The 25,086-nt window shown below is 44.2% G+C and overlaps 1 protein-coding gene across 6 annotated transcripts; it reads right to left on the bottom strand.

The window, feature by feature from the left end:
• Positions 1–700: 700 nt before the first annotated feature.
• BAG6 (BAG cochaperone 6) lies at positions 701–24,154 on the bottom strand. Of its 6 annotated transcripts, none has more exons than XM_075186573.1 (28): positions 24,042–24,154; positions 22,567–22,652; positions 20,813–20,930; positions 20,551–20,738; positions 18,186–18,245; positions 17,664–17,720; positions 15,890–15,964; positions 12,157–12,290; positions 11,921–12,047; positions 11,474–11,668; positions 11,073–11,331; positions 10,937–10,987; positions 10,555–10,650; positions 8,585–8,724; positions 8,407–8,479; positions 7,606–7,886; positions 6,304–6,586; positions 5,998–6,167; positions 5,723–5,776; positions 5,506–5,608; positions 5,261–5,385; positions 4,473–4,619; positions 4,279–4,335; positions 2,610–2,669; positions 2,080–2,229; positions 1,814–1,921; positions 1,547–1,693; positions 701–1,255 (listed from the first exon to the last, which is right to left on the bottom strand). In XM_075186573.1, the coding sequence occupies exons 2-28, from the start codon at positions 22,642–22,644 to the stop codon at positions 1,160–1,162; spliced, it is 3,432 nt and encodes a 1,143-aa protein (XP_075042674.1). In that variant the 5' UTR covers positions 22,645–22,652; positions 24,042–24,154; the 3' UTR covers positions 701–1,159. The 6 variants fall into 6 exon arrangements, with proteins under 6 accessions (XP_075042674.1, XP_075042673.1, XP_075042676.1 ...); XM_075186572.1 differs by having other exon boundaries at positions 2,080–2,232; positions 24,042–24,153; XM_075186575.1 differs by lacking the exon at positions 2,610–2,669 and having other exon boundaries at positions 2,080–2,232.
• Positions 24,155–25,086: the final 932 nt, after the last annotated feature.

Genomic DNA, 25,086 nt, shown 5'->3' with positions numbered 1-25,086 from the left:
ACACATACATCATCATTTATTTATATAGCGCCACTAATTCCGCAGTGCTGTACAGAGAACGCACTCGCATCAGTCCCTGCTCCATTGGAGCTTACAGTCTAAATTCCCTAATATACACACACACACTCACAGACAGACACACAGACTAGGGTCAATTTGTTAGCAGCCAATTAACCTACCAGTATGTTTCTTTTTGGAGTGTGGGAGGAAACCGGAGCACCCGGAGGAAACCCACGCATACACTGGGAGAACATACAAACTCCACACAGATAAGGCCATGGTTGGGAATTGAACTCATGAGCACAGTGCTGTGAGGCAGAAGTGCTAACCACTGAGCCACCATGCTGCCCCAAATAACATGAATCCTATCTTTCTCTAGGCAATGTCCTGTAGCAGAGGTGCCATAGGACACAAGTTAGGTTCACATTGATTATGGCAGCATAGACCTTGTCCTACAAATAAATATTGAATAGCTTAAGGGATTTAGACACTGCGAAGCCTGGTGGTGTGGTAGCAGTGCCTGATAAGAGTACATCCACCAACACAACATTCTAGTAGTTATTATGCTCATATCTACGTAGCAATGTACCCACCAGGAAAACACATTTATATAGGAAATCAGAGTGACACAATTCAAAGACTTTTCAATACAAACCATAAAGAATAATCCCATCTGCAATGTAACACACATCCACGGTCATTTGCTCTAAGACTTTTATTCAAGGTTTGGAGGGAGTGCAGAGGGACTGTGCGTTGCTTCTGGTAAAAGGGGCAGTTGGGACACGTTTCAAACTCTCTCTCAATGAGGCAGTAAGTTCATAAAAGGTTTCGTTTCGTGAGCAGACAAATCTAGGGGTAGTTAAGTGCACATGATTTCATAGAGGTCACATGATGTGAAGGGTACGGCTCGATTTCCTGGATTAGACGCAGCCCCAGACGTTAGAAGTCTTGCAGCACATCCTGGTTCAGTGAAATTACTTAGGGAACACAATGAACACGTATCAGTCTGTGAAAGATACTTTTTGGAGTACAGTCATAAGCAATATCCATATAATAGATTGCAGGTACGTTTTCGTAAAGTTTATTTGACTCTGTAGAACATTTATAGAAATAGACAGGGAAAGGGCATTTTCCAGGATCACAATGAGGGGTACAATGTCTAGGGGTCTCCCCTAAACACTCTCTGCGTGTTTGGGAATCGCTGGGTGCTGTAGGATTCGTTATCTTCAATAATTTTCTGGATATCCTGACAGAGCTAGGAAAGTAAAACATTTCATTAGCTGGCATATTCCAAAGCGAATTTACACCATATATAGAATATAAACATGCTGGTTGTAAATATTGCGTCATACTGTATATAATACAGCTTATACTAACACTCTAAGGCAAAGTACCAGGAATAATAATGCTTTTTTTTGGCACTTTCTGACAAACATATGCATATTGTTACATTCAATTTTAACCGATTCCCTGCACTTGGTGAGACACCGGTGCCCCCCCTTCCTGGTTATATTCACAAATAAACCCAGAATGTCTCTTTCCTCACCTGCTCTCTGTACCTCATTTGTACCTCACTGTTGTCTAGCTCTCTCCTCAGACTCTCTGTGCTGCTCTCGGGTTTGGCTCCGGTAAACCTTATAGCTCGATTCACAGCTTCTGAGAGGGAGAGGTGGGGACCCTCGCCCTGCATGGTCTGGAAGAGGACGGTGACAGGTTTATAGCAGAGACAGACACAATACAGCACGCACCACGCATTCAATTCAGCGCACCACGCATTCCACTCACAGCTCGTTCCACACATGCACATACTTACTTTACGGCGCTTAGCGGGCATCCCACTCAGGTAGGCGTCACTCAAAGGCGGCTGCTGCTTTTGCTTCCTTTGGCTCTGTATATCCTGCCTAATTACAGGAACCCATTCCTGGGGGGAGGCAGAGCACAGAGCAAAAACAACATAATCAATAAGGCAGCAAGGGAAGCCACACACAGAAGGAGGATGAACGTGAAAGAGGATACGTATATGGAAACAGAAGACAAAAGGATGAAGGAGCATGGAGGTGACAAGCAGTAGGCACTCACTGGCGGCACAGCTGCTGCCCATGGCTCAGAACCAGCCTCTTCTTGTGGGGGGAGCTCGGAGTCTGGGCACAGTGTTGGCGCTGAACTCTGTGGGGGTAGGAAGAGAGCCTCCTCCACTGTGGTAGCAGGTGCTGGAGAGGAGGCACCCGGCTGCTGGATGGATACAAGAGACAAAAGGGAGAGTGAATTAATCGATCATTGGACACAAGAGGTAGTGAACAAAACAGTTGATGTCTTAGAATGAACAATGACATTTGTTGTAATCACTTAAAAAAAATTGAGGGGGGGGGGGGGGGAGCAAACATCCTTAATAAATGGTGGGACAAGAGCTACCCAATAATGGGCTAAAGGCAAATTCCTCTCCATGGCCAACAAGTAGCTACAAGGCAAGATGGAAAAGAAAAATAAACGCCAAGCAAGATGAGGTCTTAGAAACCTGCGTGTAACAGTTTAATACAACAGAAAGTTGTTGTGGACAAAGGACACATTCCCAACCTAGGGGAGAGAGGAGCAGTCTGGATAACTCTTACCAGTATTTCCGGTTTGGTTAATCCGCCATGACAGGACCACTGAGAGGTAGGCCCTCCTCCCTATTAGGGATAGGAAATAGAAACGGTTAACCTTCCCCACCCTCCAATCACTAATTAATTACATATGACTACGTAGACGCTCAAAACCTATATGCAACACTAAAGTGTATTAATTATCAGTAGGGGATGGGGGTGCTGTCATGGAGGATTTATGGAAATAATTACCGATAAGAGTTATCCGGATTCCACCGCATCACAACCAACAGGGAGGAAGCAAATGCCAGATCATGAGTTGCCCAAACGTCCAGCGTTTAATACTTGAAAAAGATGCCCACAATAACCCAGGCAGATGCTTTACAGATTTAAACAAATGAAGCTCTCTCAGTCCAAGAGGTGTATACAGCTCTGGGGAAATGGTCCTTCAGGCGTCTTGAAAGAGTCTCTCTTATGACTTCCATCACTGCTGTAGATAGTCTGCTTTATCCATCTCGCAGAGGTATTTTTTGAGGCCCCAACAATATTCAGGTACTTAAAGCAGAAAAGTTTTTGTTATACCCTCTGGCTTCTTGTAGATTGGATGTTCTAGCACCTCCCAATCAACTAGGAGGGAAGACTTCCAGAGATCTGACTACTGACTTATTAACTCTAGGCTATTTTATCCCAGTTTTGAAATCTACATCAATATGGATATCTGCTCTTGGTGTATTTAGGAGTAAACAGATTTTCTCTTAAGTCTTGCACAGGTTCTTGATTTAATTATGGAAAGTCCAATGCACACAAAAAATCCTTTAGTTTGAAGACCTACAAACATTTGATCCTGGATGATCCTAGACTTGATGAGATCCTCAATGTCCTCGGTCAACATTACTCCCTTAAGCAATTCTTCTGTCTCCTTCAATGCGAACATTAAACTTTCTTCTTTTTACTTTGAAAAAAGTTGCTCCTCCTTCTCTTCCTGCCCCCTGACCTTAACAAAGAGAGCTGCTCACCATCTGGTGAGGAGGAAGCCATAATATCTGCTGCCTCTGAGAACCAGGCTCAAAATTGCCAACACCCATCTCCAACCATTTCCCCGCCTCCCGCTCTGTGTAACAATCAGCAGGACAGATGGTATCAGAATCGCACAAGATAAAAAAACAACCTTTTCTACCCAACGCCTGCCTAGTAGAGACAGAAAAACACTGTTGAATAGGGAGGGTGTGTCCAGCAGCCATCTTTAAATAGTTAACTCCTGGTTAATAGTCAACAGACTATTACTCATCACTCCTACTGGCGTCACTTTGCCACTAGACACTCGCCGACTTTAGAATGCCAACTGCGCAACAGTTGTAGGAGAATTTGGATGCCACCAGTAGTCTCCTTCAACAGCACCTAGAACCGCTTATTTCTGGGTAGCTGGTATAGCTGCTGCAGCAACTCTTTGCTGTGTGCTGGCTCGTACCTCCTTACCGCTTACTATGGCTAAGGACTGTTGGGTAGCAGGCAAAGCGTTGCCACAGAGACGTTGGGTTCAACACATGACAGCCGGGGAACGGATTAGAGTGTAAGCTCTAATAGGTGGTAACTGTGGTACAGCCATAAGAATGTAGTGAAATAACTAGGGAGCGTTACAGAACAGTGTTTATGGAGACCTATGGATAGGGACACCTGTTTTTTTGACACGTTTTACCTGGGCTTCAGCTGGTGAGGTCTCCATCGGTTGCTCCTGTGAAGCTGGTTCAGAAACCTGATTGAGAACAAAGATGGTAAGAGAAGGAAAGAATCTTAAAGGAACACTAGAAATAAAAATAATGAGTAGGGGTTATTATAATTATATTATAACTACAGCAAGTCCTTCACTTCAGCGTCAGCACCCAAACTCACCTGAGCAGGAGCTCCGACTCTGCGGACGTGTCTCTGCACCTCTCCTTCCGTCACTGGCATTTGCCCCAGCAGAACTTGGAGTCGGAGGGACAAGACAGAAGTCACCCAGGAGACTAACGCAGGAGATACATCCAGGGAGAGTCGTCTCTGGTGGACAAACCGAAAAATCAGAACGTGTCATAAGTGTGAATAGTGGTTTCAGGAGAGTCTATACTACGGGAATCTTTCCATGTTTCTGGCTCAAGCTGCTGGGTGAGAACGCAGAAGGGGTAATAGCATATAGCGGTGATACAGTATGTGAGCTTTACAGAATACTGACAAACTGGTCCTAAGAGGTTCAGAATCCTATATGTGCAATTCAATGTAACAGCAATGTACGAATACAGCATGAAAGTATGCCCTGACCTGGCCGACCACAACCCCCTCTTCCCGAGACTCTTCCTCCTCTTTATTGTTTCTTAAGCTCTTTCATTCTGCCCCTTTCTGTTTCTCTTGATTTCAGGATGCGGGGTGGAAGATGGAATCAGTGCTACCCGGAACACTATTGGATGCTATACATTATACACTACACTACGACATTCTCACCTGTCTCTATTTTCTTCTAAGTATGCTCAAAGTTAAATTAAATTTGTAATTAAAGAAAAAAAATAAGTCTGCCCTTACCAATTTTGTAGGTTTTTATCTAAGCTCTCACTGTACTTTAAAGTAAGCTGTGTTTACAGACGGGTGTAATAGATATCTGGGTTAGCGCACAGGACAGAGAGAGGCAGGAAAGACATGTGGCTTACGATTCGCTCATTGATGACTGAGGTTAGAGCATTCTGGTCCCCCCTGAGACAGTACAAATTCAGAGCAAGCCATTCAAACAGTGACTGGTTACACATCTCCAAGAGACGCTGCCCAAACGTGGAGTCTACATGATAAAAATTGGGAAAAGACAGAGTGCAATGAGAAAGGATCCATCCTCGTACCGAGCAACGAGCAGGCCATACCCCCCCCTCACCCCACCATACAGGATGATCCGCTGACCTACCTGCACAATGCAGAATGTGAGTGGTGATCCTGTTAAACTGTTCCTGTAAGAACTCAAGGTTTGTACTTGTGATGTCTACGTCATCCCGAACAGGGGCAGAGGCCTGTATGTGACGGCGGAAGGGGATGGTGAGAACTTAAAGGAAGATTGAAAGGAAACTGGACAAATAGGAGAAAACACGAGACACAAAACCGAGAAAGGAAAAACAAACACTTACGAAACTCTCGCGAATGTACTCTTCCAACCCATTAATAAGATTTCGTGATGCCATCTGAAAGTAGATTACATTGTTCAGAGATATCCAGATAAGACAATACACGAGGCAATCAGAAAGGGACTACTGCTCAGACACTACAAGAAGACCGCAGTGAAACTGTCCGTCACACTCTAGAGTTACATAAAAGCTCCAGCAGTCTTATCATTACACCGAGAAAGAAGAGTAAGATCGTTGTGCTGGTGAGAGAGAGGAGAGTGCTACATATGGGAACATACCTGGATATTCTGTGGTGTGGGGTCTGCCTGATGTAAATACTGCTGGAGGAAGAAGGAGCGAAGCTGAGGCTGCAGGTTCTGCAGTGGCTGAGACTGTCCATGTAACAACATCACCATATCCACCAAGGAGAAGTGATGACAGATCAGGGACAAGAGGTCACCAAAGAATCCTAAAACCGTTTAGAAGACAGGAGTAAAGCATTAGGCATTAACTTAAAATATATGGAAATAAGAATAAGGACGCAATGAAGATAAGGCAGTGCCAGTGGTAGACCACGTCACTTAGAGACAGAAGGAGACTCCTACCCCCAGGACCCTCTGCGTCTGGCTGGAAGATGTTGTGAGAGCCGCTGAGGCGCTGGATAAAGGCTGCAATGCTCTCCGTCCCGCTCTGATCAGCGGCGCTCAGAGATCCCAGCATGGAGGACAGGACTCCTTGTACCACACTGGTGAAGAACTCTGGGGGGAAGGAGTCTGGAGCCGCGGCTTGAGGTGGTGTGGTGGTGGCAGTAGGGGGTGCAGGAGATGCAGCTGTTGGTTGAGCGAATGTCTGGGCGGGAATGGTGGACTCCGGGATATTCTGTGTAGCCTGTAGGGAATAGAAACGTACAGAAACAGAAGTAAAAATGAGTGAATTACTTCTGTAACGTGGGAGACACGTGCTGCCATCTACTGGAACCATGCAGAACAGGCAGAACTAAGCTATACTTCCAGTCTCTGTTCTGCCCTCAAGAGCTATTACAACGTCTAAAGAAGGAACATTACGACGTTATATGCAATGTATTATGTATGTTTTATATACACACTATCATCTTCCCATAGAAGACCCATTAATGCTCTATTCTACTGGGATACCCGCTCCTTCCACTGTCTAACTCATCCGGTTACTTCCATTCCCCTCTACCAATTATGACAGTGTTCTCTCACTGATCTTGCGGGAGGCATCAACCTGTCTACTTGTGTGATTATGTTATGAAGGACGGAATTTGCTGGCGCTATATAAATGTTGATGATGATGACAGGTCTGCATGTGACAGATGCTGCGTTATGATGCGAGGAGGGGAATGGAGACCACCAGGAAGGCACAGAGCAGTGATGCCAGGCTCCAGCCATACTGACGCAGGAAGACTGTGGTGTCTAATCCACAGCTACATGAAATCAACTTCATCTATCCAATCTGTTTGCCAGAATAAAACAAACCGCTCTCAGTAATGTTGAATTTAATCTTTAATTATTTTTTTTTTAAAAAAAAGATCAGTCTCTCCCCTATAGCAGTTCAGAGCCTCAATGAGGCCACTGGTTGTGAGTGAACTGCAGCCAACAGTGAGAATACGGCCACATTCATACACACAGGTAAAACACATTGAGACATCACCTCACCTCATTATGAAAATATCAGAATTATTGTATTCTTAAAGTTCACTGTAAAACACCCTCAACACGGATCGGTCATCCAAAATTAAAACCACACTAGCATGTTAAACATGAAACAACTAAGAATGTCTAGAAAACATCCAGTACACTATTGAGGGTACATAAAGTGAGAATTGAAGGTGAGAAGAATAAGTACTTGTTGTGCAATGCAGACATGTCCACAGTCCCCGGTACCTGTAATATATCGGTGACTCCCTGCAGAAAAGCCGGCATTCCTGGAACCGCCACTGCAATACTTGGGGAGCCCATAGCTATGTTTGCCACCCCCGAGCTAGCGGAGCCCAGTAATGAGCCCAGGAGCTGGGACAAGTGTTGGTCTGGTCCTGGAGGAGGCTGCGACGATGGAGCGGAGGGGGCGGAAGGAGTGCTCGGGAAGGTGGAGGTGGTGGAAGTGGTGGAGGAGGAAGTGGTGGTCGATGAGGAAGAAGAGGTGGAAGTTGTGCTGCCGCTTTGAGCTGTGGGATGGAAGGAAATAAGAGGAAACAAGACCAGTAAATTAATGGTGTGAGACAGTGGGCACAATTTTAAGAGTTTAAGGACATAAACAGAAAAGATCAGCTTTGCACATGCCCACATTAACGGCTTTTATAGGGATCAACTGCAGCCAACAGAAATTCTGAAAATGAAAGCAAAAAAACCAAACAAACAAAACAAAAACACAACAACTTTGTTTTGAGGAGAAGAGGAAATAAAAAAGGTGAGAGGGAGAACTTTCAACAAAAATCTACTTTGGTAGTTACAAAGGATCGTACACATCCCATGTATAATTGTAAGAGTGCTTCCAGATATTTAGTTCTCCTATCACTGGTGCTACTATTAGGAGACGCCTATTCTATCGGGATAGACAAATACATAAATACACTTAATATACTGAAAATTCTCTTTAGTCCAACAAAGCAGAAAGAAGAGAATGGGAGGCCCTGACAGAACGGCCTACAGATCAGGTAAAAACAGAGGGGATGGTGAGACACTTACCTACAATGACCGGGTGCATGAGAAGCTGTCCCACTAGACCACTGATCATCTGAGTTAGAGAGTTTGGAGCAGCCTGGAGTAGACACAGATAAATATATTTAAATTAAATTAATAAATTAAATAAGCGTTACAGGGAATCTTGAATAACACAGAACGTGGAAACGTCATAACGCCTCACCGTTGCCCCGGGTCCTGCTCCGGGTGCTACCCCCGGTCCTGCGGGAGGGGTGGTGGCGGCTCCGGGTTGGGCTGGCTGGGGAGGGGCGGTGGGTCTTGTAAAAAGTACACGAGGAACGGGAAAGCCGGGAATCTGTTGCACTGTGCATAAAAATGATGATGGTGAGTGTACATAGTACTATGATTCAATAGTCGCTTATTGGTGGGGGACATCATGCTGCTACAGAGATATGTAGCTGCACACAAATAAAGTGCTGCATAACAGCTACATGTTACACAAGAAATTTCCTTTACTGTTACAATAAGCATTACGGTTGACATGTGCCAGCAGGGTGCATGGAGTTTTATTTACAAATGAACAGATCCCTGTTAGTTTAATAAGTTTTCTAAGAAAAATTAGGTTCACCCTCCACCATCTCCTTATGAGAAATACTGATTTGTTGCTTTACATTACAGGCTAACAAGTATATATGGGCAGCTATGTCCGATTATGCAACCCCCCCTCTTCTAACCAATAGGAGCTGGATGGCCAAAATACAGAGGGGTGGGGCTAGGGACAGATAAACTTAGCTCCGCCCATCCCACTTGCATACTAATACGTTGAACAGGACGAGCAAAGCTGTTCCATGGACATCCAGTAGGGGTTAGTGTACCGACCAGTGACCTGTTCCTTGACTTGTTTAGGGGGATTTTTTATTTTTATTTATTGTAAAATTTGTTTCTTTTAGGTCCGAAATGTCAGTACAAACATCTTAGGTGTCTGTTCCTTTACCACTAGTTAATAGGACAATACAATACTTAAGCTTTAACCCGGGACCTCCCAGCTTGACATCCCTGCTACAGGAAGTAGCATTCAGCAAAGCCAAGATGTGTCATCAAAGAAACAGTAAATGTGGAACCGTCTGTTAGGAAGAATGAGTAGTAAACCGGGGGGGTCTTACTGCAGATTCCAAGAACCAAACATTTAATGAGTAACATTGATCTGCAAAGTTTATGGCCAAAAACAATAAGAGGAGGCAACAAGAACATTGTAAAACGTGTGGAGAGAAGACCACCCGACAGATCTGTCCATCTGATGCCACATTACACAGAGACCAGGATCTGCAGCGGTCTGACAACTGTGCATTTGAACCCCAGATGTTCTCTATGAGGTGCTCAGTAATTTATGGGGAGATAAATGAGGCCCTAATGCTTCTGAGGTTATGGAGCAATTGCTGCCATTCCCTACGCCGTTGAGGGAAGAAAACGACAACTATCGTCTAATACAAGGAATATCGTCTAGTACAGTGTTGGCTAACCTGTGACACTCCAGGTGTTGTGAGTCCCAGCATGCTTTGCCAATATATAGCAGCTTATTGCTGGAAGGGTATTCTGGGACGTGTAGTTTCACAACACCACTTAAACACTGTGAAGGATTGAATAGGGTTCGTCAGGTTAAAGCTTCAGCATTAGATTGTCCTGCCTTCCTCCAGTAGAGGAACACAGACGACATCCCAGTCGTCTCACTGACATAGGGCAAGAAATTAATGTCTCATTACTTACAGCTAGTAAGCATATAGACCAGTCTACACTTGTGACAGTGCCCTCGGTCACAGAAAAATCCAATAAAAGGACATGTATTCATAGGTCGTAAAACAGCTCTGAATTTACAGTGTAGAACAGTCACAGGCTCCTGCAGAATCTAAGCACAGGGCAAATATAACAGAGGATAAAAACGAATGCCCTTTTGTATTTGTTAGCTGGATTGCACATATATTAGTCCAATTGTGCGATCTCCAGACAAGAGGGGGGAGGGGTTAAAGCATGGATAACAAGAAACAATGACAACCGATAGAAAAAAAAACAAAGAAAAATATATACGGTCAAATGAAGAGAAATAGAAAGGGATATGCAGAGTGAACGGCAAAACAGGAGCAGACATTTAATTACACGGCAGTCTACCTGGGACACTCCGTGATGTTCTCCACTCACCTGATGCAGCAGCAATGGCCTGCTGGGTGATCTGATGGGATATGGCCTGCATGAACTCTGGAGGCAGCCCTGGCATGTGTAGAGGGGTTCCAGCACCTAAAACACAGCACACCGGTCCTCAGTATTACATGCATGTCCTATAGTGGAGTAATGTTCACTGGCACTCAGCGGCCGCTCCTTCTCCCAGCAGTTCTCCGAAGAGATGTTCCCCGGGGATCTAAAAGAATCTCGACCCTACTTGACTGATACTTAATTTTCTCATTATTCTATCAACCAGTTTTACCTATTTATTTTGGCGGATAGTACCGCAGTTACCACTCCACACATCCCCAACAACATTGTATACAACTGTAACAAACCACCCCAACAAAAAATATCTCACCATGAGCCGCTGTGGATGGGGGAACGTTGGGTGATCCACTGGATCCCGAATCTAACGAGGAGAAACAAACAAACTATAGTCAAGGCAAAGTGGGTGGATGGAAACGTGACAACCGATGAGAGGCCGGCAACCTCACCCTGGATATTCATCATCATCATAACTGGCTCCACCGTCTGGTGTGTGATACGTATAACGCGTGGGTGCGGTGGTGGAGCAGGGGCGGGTGGGACCTGAGATGGTGTGGACTCCATGTTGGCAGGGCCCTGGTTCTCAGTAGTACCCTGTGGGGGGTCAGAGGCACTGGTGGGAGCTGCTGGAGTAGAGGTGGCGTCGGGGGCTGCCTGACCAGCATGGGCTCCGTTTCCTGTCATTGTGACGGTGGTACCCAGATTTATCTAAGACGACAATTGTTAGAATTGGATGAACAAGAGGAAGGAAGAAAACATGAAAAAAAGGGAATGAAGAATTACTTGAATGAAGACTTTAAGAAGAGAGGCAAGGACAGTGACGTACATACCGGTATGGAGGCCAACTCACCTGTATAGGAATGGCTGCCTGCTGGAGTAACATGGGACCCGTATAGTGTGACATGGGACGGACCACATGCATGTGTCGGGGTACAGCCATAGACAGATTACAGCGCAAGTCAGACACCGCAACCAGAGCATTTCCCAGAAGCCGTAGACATTCCCCGACAAGGTTAATTACTCGCTGAGACTGTTCCCTTTCCTCCTGCAGGAAGAAACAGAGGACAATGGATCGAACTGCAGGTTTATGAATTTCTTCTGGGAGTGGTCAATAAAAAACAATTACTAGCACTATAAATGGAAACTGTTTCAAAATCTGTTTACATTGATTAAAAGGAGTTATATGACAGGTGTGGGTTATGGCAATACAACGACTGTGAGGATAAGAGTTCTGAATATACAAATATAGACGCCCTACGGAAAAAAGGTCAAGACAACAGTTGGGAGCTGCCCTTACATTCTCATAGACACTATTTGCGGCATTGCTGATGATCTCCCGATATCGGTCCATGAAGGGGGCAAGACGTTCCTCCACCCTGGACAACAACTGGAGAATCTCCACATGTTCGGCAGGGGTGGGGTGACTGCAGAGAGAAAAACAGTGTCCCGTTAGAGAAGGTAGAAATAAACGTGGTAGAGGCTGAGTGAAATATGTTAAGACTAACAATGAGGCAGATGATTATGATGTGTTACCCTGTTGGCGCTGCACCAGCTTGCCCGTCATTCTGTGGGGTGCTGCTTTGTGCTTGCGTTTCCCGACTGCCAGATTCAGCTTCAGGCCCCGAGGTCTCCATAGGCTCTGCAGGCTGATCACCAGCAGGTTGTTGCTGCAATATGTACACAAAGTAGTGACGTACTGTACACACAGTGATAGTATCAGTCTCCTCCTCACACACTACTACACCATGACATGTATACACAGCCCAGGTACAGTACAGACAGCAGCAGTGTCAGTCTTTCCATCATACACTACTACACCATGACATGTATACACAGCACAGGTACATTACAGACAGCAGCAGTGTCAGACTCCTCCTCACACACTACTACACCATGACATGTATACACAGCACAGGTACAGTACAGACAGCAGCAGTGTCAGTCTCCTCCTCACACACTACTACACCATGACATGTATACACAGCACAGGTACAGTACAGACAGCAGCAGTGTCAGTCTCCTCCTCACACACTACTACACCATGACATGTATACACATCACAGGTACAGTCTCCTCCTCACACACTACTACACCATGACAAGTATACACAGCACAGGTACAGTACAGACAGCAGCAGTGTCAGTCTCCTCCTCACACACTACTACACCATGACAAGTATACACAGCACAGGTACAGTACGGACAGCAGCAGTGTCAGTTTCCTCCTTACACACTACTACACCATGACATGTATACACATCACAGGTACAGTCTCCTCCTCACACACTACTACACCATGACAAGTATACACAGCACAGGTACAGTACAGACAGCAGCAGTGTCAGTCTCCTCCTCACACACTACTACACCATGACAAGTATACACAGCACAGGTACAGTACGGACAGCAGCAGTGTCAGTTTCCTCCTTACACACTACTACACCATGACATGTATACACAGCACAGGTACAGTACAGACAGCAGCAGTGTCAGTCTCCTCCTCACACACTACTACACCATGACATCTATACACAGCACAGGTACAGTACAGACAGCAGCAGTGTCAGTCTCCTCCTCACACACTACTACACCATGACATGTATACACAGCACAGGTACAGTACAGACAGCAGCAGTGTCAGTCTCCTCCTCACACACTACTACACCATGACATGTACACAGCACAGGTACACTACAGACAGCAGCAGTGTCAGTCTCCTCCTCACACACTACTACACCATGACATGTATACACAGCACAGGTACAGTACAGACAGCAGCAGTGTCAGTCACCCCCTCACACACTACTACACCATGACATGTATACACAGCACAGGTACAGTACAGAGAGCAGCAGTGTCAGTCTCCTCCTCACACACTACTACACCATGACATGTATACACAGCACAGGTACAGTACAGACAGCAGCAGTGTCAGTCTACTCCTCACACACTACTACACCATGACATGTATACACAGTACAGGTACAGTACAGACAGCAGCAGTGTCAGTCTCCTCCTCACACACTACTACACCATGACATGTATACACAGCACAGGTACAGTACAGACAGCAGCAGTGTCAGTCTCCCCCTCACACACTACTACACCATAACATGTATACACAGCACATTACAGTACAGACAGCAGCAGTGTCAGTCTCCTCCTCACACACTACTACACCATGACATGTATACACAGCACAGGTACAGTACAGACAGCAGCAGTGTCAGTCTCCTTCTCACACACTACTACACCATGACATGTACACACAGCACAGTACAGTACAGACAGCAGCAGTGTCAGTCTCCTCCTCACACACTACTACACCATGACATGTATACACAGCACAGGTACAGTACAGACAGCAGCAGTGTCAGTCTCCTCCTCACACACTACAACACCATGACATGTATACACAGCACAGGTACAGTACAGACAGCAGCAGTGTCAGTCTCCCCCTCACACACTACTACACCATGACATGTATACACAGCACAGGTACAGTACAGACAGCAGCAGTGTCAGTCTCCTCCTCACACACTACAACACCATGACATGTATACACAGCACAGGTACAGTACAGACAGCAGCAGTGTCAGTCTCCTCCTCACACACTACTACACCATGACATGTATACACAGCACAGGTACAGTACAGACAGCAGCAGTGTCAGTCTCCTCCTCACACACTACTACACCATGACATCTATACACAGCACAGGTACAGTACAGACAGCAGCAGTGTCAGACTCCTCCTCACACACTACTACACCATGACATGTATACACAGCACAGGTACAGTACAGACAGCAGCAGTGTCAGTCTCCTCCTCACACACTACTACACCATGACATGTATACACAGTACAGGTACAGTACAGACAGCAGCAGTGTCAGTCTCCTCCTCACACACTACTACACCATGACATGTATACACAGCACATTACAGTACAGACAGCAGCAGTGTCAGTCTCCTCCTCACACACTACTACACCATGACATCTATACACAGCACAGGTACAGTACAGACAGCAGCAGTGTCAGACTCCTCCTCACACACTACTACACCATGACATGTATACACAGCACAGGTACAGTACAGACAGCAGCAGTGTCAGTCTCCTCCTCACACACTACTACACCATGACATGTATACACAGTACAGGTACAGTACAGACAGCAGCAGTGTCAGTCTCCTCCTCACACACTACTACACCATGACATGTATACACAGCACATTACAGTACAGACAGCAGCAGTGTCAGTCTCCTCCTCACACACTACTACACCATGACATGTATACACAGCACAGGTACAGTACAGACAGCAGCAGTGTCAGTCTCCTCCTCACACACTGCTACACCATGACATGTATACACAGCACAGGTACAGTACAGACAGCAGCAGTGTCAGTCTCCTCCTCACACACTACTACACCATGACATGTATACACAGCACAGGTACAGTACAGACAGCAGCAGTGTCAGTCTCCTCCTCACACACTACTACACCATGACATGTATACACATCACAGGTACAGTACAGACAGCAGCAGTGTCAGTCTCCTCCTCACACACTACTACACCATGACATGTATACACATCACAGGTACAGTACAGACAGCAGCAGTGTCAGTCTCCTCCTCACACACTACTACACCATGACATGTATACACATCACAGGTACAGTCTCCTCCTCACACACTACTACACCATGACAAGTATACACAGCACAGGTACAGTACAGACAGCAGCAGTGTCAGTCTCCTCCTCACACACTACTACACCATGACATGTATACACAGCACAGGTACAGTACAGACAGCAGCAGTGTCAGTCTCCTCCTCACACACTACTACACCATGACAAGTATACACAGCACAGGTACAGTACGGACAGCAGCAGTGTCAGTTTCCTCCTTACACACTACTACACCATGACATGTATACACAGCACAGGTACAGTACAGACAGCAGCAGTGTCAGTCTCCTCCTTACACACTACTGCACCATGACAAGTATACACAGCACAGGTACAGTACGGACAGCAGCAGTGTCAGTTTCCTCCTTACACACTACTACACCATGACATGTACACACAGCACAGGTACAGTACAGACAGCAGCAGTGTCAGTCTCCTCCTTACACACTACTGCACCATGACATGTATACACAGCACAGGTACAGTACGGACAGCAGCAGTGTCAGTTTCCTCCTTACACACTACTGCACCATGACAGTCCAGGTACAACCTGGCACCTTCACACTCACCTCTAGGCGATCCAGTATTGATTGTATATCCTGTAACATGTGTTGCGCCAGAACGAGACGGACACGAGGCTCACACTGCATGGAAGGATAGAAAGAAAGTAGAGGGAGATGGAGAGAAGGATACAGAGGAGTTAGCGAGAAGAGACAGCGAAGGAGAAGATGAGACAACAAGGGGATAGTAGGATGTGCAAGACGAAAGCAACAAAACAATTACAGACCAGTGAAGGGGGAAAGAATAGTAAGAATGTAACAATGGGACAAGTGACAGGGACAGCAAAGAAGATGAAAGGAAGCAAACAAAGAAGGCATTAGATTGTTGGAGCAGGAAACAAGTGCAGATGTAGGTTAGCGCAGCTCGCATGATCCCTGCCACCTTCACTTGCTCTATTTCTGGCAAGCCTAGCCCTCCATACTTAGACATATCTGCTGCCTGTAATCCAGGGGCCTTTAGACAGAGTCTAAGGCTAGTCCTCCTTAGCTTCTCCCCATTGCTCCATGTGGCAGATGGCCTGCATAAGGACAATTTACTAATGTGACTTCTCATTCTCTCTATTCTGGGTGTACTCAGCAGTACTTCATTACTTGCCACTGTATATATGTACACCAAAGCTACAAGGGAATGCACACACAATAAGAGCAACACTACAGGGGACCCATCCTTGACCCCTGTTTAATGCCAACAAAGTTGGACACACACACTTTCTGATAATCCTTCTCTTTGCATCAATGTCAATGTTACCTGCAGCATTCACAAGCGTCAACGCTCATTACAAAATTCTGGAGTTTAAGGGAGCGATTGTGAAGTACATAGTGCACTATGCTGTGGGGAGGCTTAGAGAACATGCTTTGAACACTCTGGTAAGGATGAATGCAAAGTACAAGGTCTGTCTATATAGAGTAAAGGAAGCATTGGGGGGTTTTGACCAAACAGATTCCATTGTGGTAATGAGGAAAACCTCTGAGAATTTCTAACAAGTGGCCCATAGAAAACTGTTCGAGAAAGGATCTGTAACTCCGAGTGGATCTGATTTCATTTTGTAAACTGTACATTACAAGTGATTATTAGAATCTGATTAGTTTATTTGTTGCTAAGGGTTACAGAATTAAGCGAGTTTGCACCAATGTTCATAAACAACCAGCAATGCTAAATACTCACAGTCATATCTTTATGAGGAATAAAATGTCACAGATCTCCTCTACACTCCCCGTGTCTACCCTAAGGCTAAACATGTAAGTGTGTGGACATTCCTATCCCTGATGTCCAATACGAAAGCAAATCTGTGTCCACGATGATAAAACACTTGCTAAAAACTGATACTGGGAAATACAACCAAGTTCTTATCACTGTAGGTGGTTCTGGGTTTATTAAATCAAAGTCTGGACACTAGGTTCAGAAATAGCACAGGGCTGGTCACCGTTATGGCAGCTTACAGTTGAGTGGGAAGGAGAAAACTAATCTGTACCGACAACTGAGGAATGAAGAGGCCTCAGTCTACGCTGTAAAGGCTTTGCAGAAGAGTGTCAGGAGAAACGGACATCTTCTGAGCCGAGAACAACATGAAAGAAGCTACGCGGTGGAATAATGTCCATGTCTTCAGAACAGGTCTCAAAGACGGAGTAAAACGCGTAGCTGCACACAACCTTTCCCCAATGCACACAGAGTGTTTGAAGCGCGTTCAGCAAATAGATCAACGTTAATGTAACTGATAGAAATTACAATCTGTGATAAAAACAAGTCACGGGGGATTCAAGGCGTTATCTCTACTTCTCATACCTGGATGGGGAGCTGCTGATCCAGGTTTATATGGACATCAAGAGAGGAGCCATCATTCTAAGCAGAGAAGAAAGGAAGGCGACAGTGTAGGCACGAGGAGGGGGGGGATGGGGGGGATTAGAGAAGTCAAGTGGAAAATAAAATGTAGAGAAAATAAAAAGAAGAATAGAATGAAGACAAGGAAAGTGGTTTGAAGAAATAAAAACAAAGCCAGGAATGGACAAAAAAAAATAGTGAAAAAAAAACCAAACAGTGGGGGAAGTGTGGAAGGAGAAAGAAGGGGAGAAGAGAAGAAGACACAGAGACGTGGATGAAAGGGGATCAAAGAGGGTGAAGAAAAGAGGAAGGCAACAGTAAACAGTATAAATCAGAGAATTGTTTAGTACATTTCATGTCTCCTAATCTACATGTAAACGGCCCACCCAGGAAGGTGGCATACGTGCAAGCAACACAGGAGAGAACACATCACGTACAGGAGCTGGATACCAATAGAAAGGACTGAATTACATTTTATGCACCTACCATGTTAACTGTGGGAGCACGTGGCGCCCGGCCGGCATCCCCAAAGCCCGACATGACATGCTGGGGGGAAGAAGGGGAGAGAGCAACTAAATAAACCAAATACAAATATTACATGGAATTATCTTGTGCAGGATGTTTAAGCAAGAAACATTGTCAAAATAGTTTTCCTTCTTGTGCAAAATGAAATTGACAATCATTGGTAAGATAAGTTTAAACAAGTTTGGCTTCTGATTTAAAGGGAATGAAAGTCTACAGTGTTACTACCCCAAAAATTAGACTAAAATAAAAGTAGAAAAGGGGATTAATTAACTTCCGCACAGAACTTTCAATAAATACAACAACTTATTTGGTGAAAAAAAACCTGTCCATTTGTTAATCATGTTTAATAAATAATAACATCCCTTTTATTGTTAAATTTAAAATTTAAGAGCACTACTTGAAAGGAAAGTAGGTGTCTGTTGTAATGGGGGCACTCATTGGCCTACGACAATATTTTGTTTATTTCTTAATTAAAAAGTCAAAATTCTTTATTTTATCAATTAAAATAATGACACAGCTACTGTAAACTAAAGTCAATAAACCCAAAATATTAAATATACTTTAAGAAAGTAAAGGAGCATGGTGTGTTTAAACAATAGATAGAGAACCCTTTGGTTGATGAAAACGCATTAATTTCCTCCACTACCATCTATTCATTGTAAATCATGTTGTACCTCTGGGGATACCTCTTGAACAATAGGCCCTCTATCCAAAGCTATTATATTACCAGATTAAATTTAGCACAAAGTTGATTGGGAATTCAATATAACATCCTAAAAACTATCTTAACTATCAATGGATTTAATCCAATAATTTTATCAGTTCTCAAGATTGTGGCTTCTTATTTAATATTTATATCTTAACCATCTTGGCAATCTGTAAATAAATATTCAGATGGTTAAAGCAAACGCGCAGAGACAATTGAACCCGTGTCTGAAAAGGCTCAACAATCAGTACTAAGAATATCTCCATCTAATATCATAGAATTAATGAATCCTCAATTCCTCTATTACAAACACTCATATATAGTCTCATTAAACCCTAATCTCAAAGATATTGTCAGGTTTAATTGCTGTGATTTAATGACAGAATAAAGAACACTGTTCTATTACTTAGGAGAGAAAATTATTCATCCATAGGTATGAGGGAGTATATGAGAACACACTCTTGTTGGCAATCCCTGCTATTTAATGTGTGTTGATTAGTCTAAGCCAAGCCAACCTGTGGCTCTCCAGGTGTTGTGAAAATACAAGTCCCATCATGCCCTGCCAGCTATCAACTGGCAAAGCATGCTGGGACCTGTAGTTTCTCAGCACCTGGAGAGCCACAGGTTGGCCAGGCCTGGTCTAGGCTATTGGAACTGTCTGCTGATTCATGAGTACATGCTGATCTCACAGCGACATTATAGAGCGGTTTCACCCTTTAGTATGAGGACACACGTTTATTATCAGTTGCAGCTGTTCGATACGTTTTAATTGATCTAGGATGTGCCGATTCTTTCACTTCGATAAGAAGAGAATGCACGTCGATCTCACACCGGCATCTATTCAGCCATTTCATTCATTTGTTTGAGGGAGTGGGTGAGAGCACAATCCTATTGGCAAACCCAGTTTTCTAATACGCTTTAATTAATTTGGGCTAATTGAGATGTGTGCTGATTATTAGCTTTGATATTTGTTAGCCATTGATATTTTAATAGTAGTAAAGAGGTAAGGAACGAAACGATCCTTACCTCTTTACTACTATTACAATATCAATGGCTAACCACAGGAATCCCTAAGAAACAGCGTGTAGAGATACTGCCACCAACGCACGTTTCGCCAGAGCATTTTTTCTCGAGTGGTGAATTGGGAGACTCAGGCATCATTATGTACAGGCGTTTACACTTGGAGGATCTGCACTAATTTCACTGTGGAAAACCATAACCCTTAGGCATGACACCTAGTTAATTCCTTACGTTAAAGGATCCTGTTCTGTGCAATGAGCATTCTTGATGTTACATGAGGACTTTAGGTCCTCAACAAGAAGGCTCCACTTGCCTACCAAGTGGAGGGCCCATTCCCCCAGGTCTACCAGCTTCCAACTTTAAAAGTCAAGGAGTCAATTCTCAACTCCTGGCACGTACACGGTCAAGATAATCGGCAAACATAGCCCAGATGGGGACCCTTGCTGGGTATGAGGACACCGATAACTTCCAGTAACTACAGCCAATACCCATTCATGAAGTAAGAATCTTGGACATCACAGGACATGGCACCGTATGCAGAGTCTCTAGCGTTAGTATATTTTGACATTGGAAATAAAATAATTCCCTGTATCACCTCACCGGTAGGTTAAATGTTCCCATCACAACGTAGCTGTTCCCGTTCCTCTCAGGACCTCCAGATCCCGGGCCACCCGCTGCAGGGCCGACGTTTGTGGTAGTTGTGCTTGACGAGGCTGACGGTCCTCCAGTAGTGGTAGTGGTCTGGGGTGGGGCACGTTCCACCAGGTGAATAACCTTCCCATCCACATCTGAGTGACAGCGAAAGAGAGGTTAGTGACCGCTCAGTGGCCAGCACACGGAGCAGTAATAAGCATGTACTCACTGTATTCCTTCAGCTTCTTATCTTCTTGCAAAACGCGACCCTGATATATGAGCCGCTGTTTCTCTGGAGGGATACCGACAGCGGAGGATATATGATCTTTAAAGTCCTTCACGGTTATCTGGAGCAAGAGTATTGACAGCTCAGACAAGAATGTGCGGTACATTATAAACTACAATAAACAAGACTTAAGGTGCTCTTTTCATTAGACGTCACACACAGCAACCAATCAGAGTCTGGTATTGTTTAATGCAGATTAAAACATAAAAGCAAGCCAACAGGTAAATATAGGTTACAGCACATCTGAGAACAAAAGACCATTCCATTAAATAAAGGAGGCTAGACAAATCCCAGGCGCTAACTACGTAATCACTGAAGACCACATCAATTCTGAAGTCATTTTTGGAGTGGTCAATTAATCCATATTTACCAAGGTGTCTTAAAGGATGGCTTCTATAAGCTACATTATTTTGTCCCCTCTTCTAACATAACCCCTATGCTGGTCTCTCTATGGCTTCGTTTAAATCACTTTATTGATTTTCACGGTGCATCATGGCAATGACTCCACCTTACAATTAGCAGTATACCGACAGGCTGGCAGTCAATGCATGGAGGACTGAATTTTGATGAGTTTATCCTTGCATAACATACTGGCAACTGTTATTCTATATAACAGGAATCCAAAATTAATATGAACATCCAATTGTTGTGCTGTAGGGGGTTTCCAATTTATTATTTCCCTATTTGCAATAAAAATATAGAAAAGAAACATAAGCAGTTGGCACTTGTCTCTGGTTTGTTTAATCTCAATGACCAAAACCCGTGGTTAGTGGCAGCTTCAAGCATGACATGTACAAACACAGACTCTAGAGCACCAACAATAAGTACATATTAACCTGGGGGTAGATTTATGAAACCTGATACAAAGGAAAAGTGAATCTATTGTCCTCAGTAACCAGTAACATTCTAGCTAGAATTTGGTTGGTTGCTAAGGGCAACACTTCCACTTTTTCTTCTGTGAGCTAAACTTATATCAGAATGGAGCCTAATAATTTACTAAGACCTAGTAACATTACTGACGTACAGCCCTGCATGTGACTAATTTAATGAACTTACACTTGACCTACATTTGCAGGATGCTCCTGAACTTGTTTTTCACCAACAAGAAACCCAATTATACCGGTTGCACAACTGTAGAAGAGATTGATATAGTGTTCTTTATCGTAAAGACCATAAGACTCCTATGCTAACGAAAATGCTCTAATGTTCTTAGAAAGTGAAGAGTAAAGAAATATGCTTTTATATTCAAAGCTGCTGATAAGGCAGTTTATAATTTACATGTCCAAGTTAATAATTTTCTATTCGGAAAGGGTCTTTTACTGAGACATGGCACCATCTGGTAAGCAACTTATAACCCACTTTCCTAAAAAATCCCAACTGTTCTGAAGAGCAAAGTAAATCCTCTGACACAACATATAACTACACTGAGATATTTAGTTCCTTCCTTAAGCTGCTCATACACACAGTGACCTGGATAAGTAATTTAGTTGTTTTACACCAAACTGGCCCCAAAACACGGCCTGTATGTTCCCAAAATTACTGTTAATCTCAATCAACATCTAACCAAGTCTGATCAGACATGGCTGGTGGAAAATTAAAATGACCACTATTTGCCACCAGCAGTTGATTGCACTAATATGTATGTTTTTGATTCACTTTTTCCAGTAAGAATAAACAGTTCCATCTACTCTCCGCACCTCAGCCTCTACTGTGAATGTCCGAGATTGAGAGTCCAGCGTTTTTACGGTCACCTCCATCTTCTCATCTGCTGCCATCTCTCACCCTGAAACACAAGATAAGCAAAATGTACATAATGCTAACAAAAGACGGTAAAGCCTGTTTATCAGCAGCTTTACAACCTCACACCTAGAACACTTATATGACAACAGGACCCATGTAAACATTGATGTAAAGCGCTATGGAATTTGCTGGCGCTATATAAATAAATGATGATGATGTACAAGGACAAACAATAAAAGAGTGCATGAAACCAAAATACATTTCTTCTTTTCCCCGATATGCTACATAATATTCATCACGTGTATAATTTACATATTAGAATTACACATGACAAGAGGAGCGTGACAATATCAAGTAGCATAATTACCAGGGATGCACTGAACATTGCTCCAGGCACCCAAGCTAACACTTGTGGAACTCCCTCATACCTTATTCTATGATTTGCTAACACATGTTCAGACAACTGTGTCTGTGTACCACTTTCTGAACCAATTGCAATTTTTTTTGCCAAACATTACTGTGGCTGCGTTTTAGGATTTATCAAAAGCCACAAAGAGGTGCTGCTAGAAATGTGGCTGGCAGAGATGCACTCCTATAACCGGGGGCACGGCCCCACACTGCTGTCATTTGCAGTCAGCAACTGCCTGGTTTTGGCCAAGTCAACGATGACATCTAGCAAAGCCTCAAAGCTACTGAACGATCAAGGCGACAAGAGTAAGCCGATCCAGTCACCCTGACGCATTTCAATAACTTTACTTCCGTTTAGAAAATCAATATACTAATAAAAGTGTAATAGGAACGAGGGCCCTTGTACAAAACAATATAAAAACAAAATGACTAATTAGCATATTAACTGGTAATACACAACAGGCATCAGGATGACAACAACTATAAATCAACTATAAATCATTAATAGGAGCCTGCAAACCAAGGGGAATTGGTATAAGACTTGTAGCCTGCCACTAGAATTTCTGTTAACAAAAAAACACACAATTCTTTTTTTAATTGGATTGCTACTTTAATTATGGAGTCTCCTTGGTAAAGACTAGGCCCTGAGCTGAGGACTGTTGATCTGACCTGATGTGAGCTCACTGTAAGAGATAGAGAGCTGTGAGGGAGCCACCTCCCAGCATGCCCCTGGCTGGCGGGGTATCCTGGGACATGTAGGCCCAGGACAGCTGGATAGGACCCTGTGTTATATGCTGAGCTCCCTGTGGTTACAAATTACCCCCTGCCTTATGTGTGATGTGTGGGGGGAGGGGGAGTCCTGTTATGGCTGCCCCCACAGAACTGACATGTAATATAACCCCAGGCTCATTAGAGCCCTGTGCCCTTGGTATCTACCCCCAGCCCCCTCTTTACTATCTGCCCCACGGCCTCTAGCGCCCCCTCTGCCCTCTCATCTAACCCCCAGAGGGGGGGGGGGTCTCACCTGAGATCCCGGTCTCCCTGGTAACCTGAGACACGGACAACTGACAAGTGCTAGAACGCAAGCAAGCGAAAGACAGTCGGCTTCCGGGTTCTCGCCTTGACTTCCGCCTCCAGGTCAGCGGTTAACCCAGCCACACTTCCGGCGTTTGAAACGCACAGCATCACCTCTGCCACTTCCGGGGTTTGGAACGCCCAGCATTACCTCTGCCACTTCCGGGATTTGGTACGCACAGCATCACCTCTGCCACTTCCGGGGTTTGGATATATTTCTTCTGTTTTACAGTAGTTTTCCCATGCACTGTCTAATTTCAGCTGATGGGGCTGGATTTATTCTCTTTAATTAACTGATCCCATTGTAATTGGAGAATAAGTGAGGAAGCAGAGCATGTGCTGTGAGGCTGAGTGATTGGAGATGACTGGGTGCCATTGTTCAGTCTATAATACAGCCTAAGGGGGATGTTGGGAAGAAGGGAATGATGCATATAATGTATTTACTTGTAATGAGACAGGGTTGTAACTAGCGCTGTGCGATCGGGGCGACCAATAGGGCGCAACGCGGAAGGGGGGCGCAGTTTATGAATATTTTAGGTTTATTTGGTTAAAATTGAGGGCTAGGGGGCGCCTAAATTTTAAATTACGGCTCTATAATGAGAAGCTATAGTCTAATAAGAACACAAAATAGTCAAAATTAAACAAATTTCCTTGTGTGATTAATGGTGAACCCTGCCTAAAACGGAAAATTAAGTTTTGGCTGAAATGCAGTAAGTTAAATAACACTATCACCTGAGAGGGTCCTACCGATGTATGTAAGAGTCCTAGGGGTAAATTGATCAAGCTGTGGGTTTGAAAAAGTGGAGATGTTGCCTATAGCAACCAATCAGATTCTAGTTATCATTTATTTAATATATTCTACAAAATGACAGCTTTTTCAAACCCTGGTCTCCCCCTTCCTGCTGAGGTGGGCATTTCGTCAAACTGACAGCAAGTTATCGATGCTCCTCCTCATGAATGAGACGATATAGAAGGAGGGGCTTTGACAACACACA

Source organism: Mixophyes fleayi, chromosome 9 (assembly GCF_038048845.1).
Source record: "Mixophyes fleayi isolate aMixFle1 chromosome 9, aMixFle1.hap1, whole genome shotgun sequence".
In the NCBI taxonomy this organism is placed as follows: Eukaryota; Metazoa; Chordata; class Amphibia; order Anura; family Limnodynastidae; genus Mixophyes; species Mixophyes fleayi.
Note: the sequence above shows the minus strand (reverse complement) of the source record. Positions and strands in the feature narration are given on the sequence as shown.

What these genes read in the sequence shown, in the direction of transcription:
- BAG6 (XM_075186572.1), bottom strand. Translation starts at nt 22,644, where the DNA reads ATGGCAGCAGATGAGAAGATGGAGGTGACCGTAAAAACGCTGGACTCT. An exon ending in AGTACATTCGCGAGAGTTTC is followed by an intron (nt 5,609 to 5,722) that starts GTAAGTGTTTGT and finishes CGTCACATACAG; the next exon opens with GCCTCTGCCCCTGTTCGGGA. An exon ending in GGGCAGCAGCTGTGCCGCCA is followed by an intron (nt 1,922 to 2,079) that starts GTGAGTGCCTAC and finishes GCCTCCCCCCAG; the next exon opens with GAATGGGTTCCTGTAATTAG.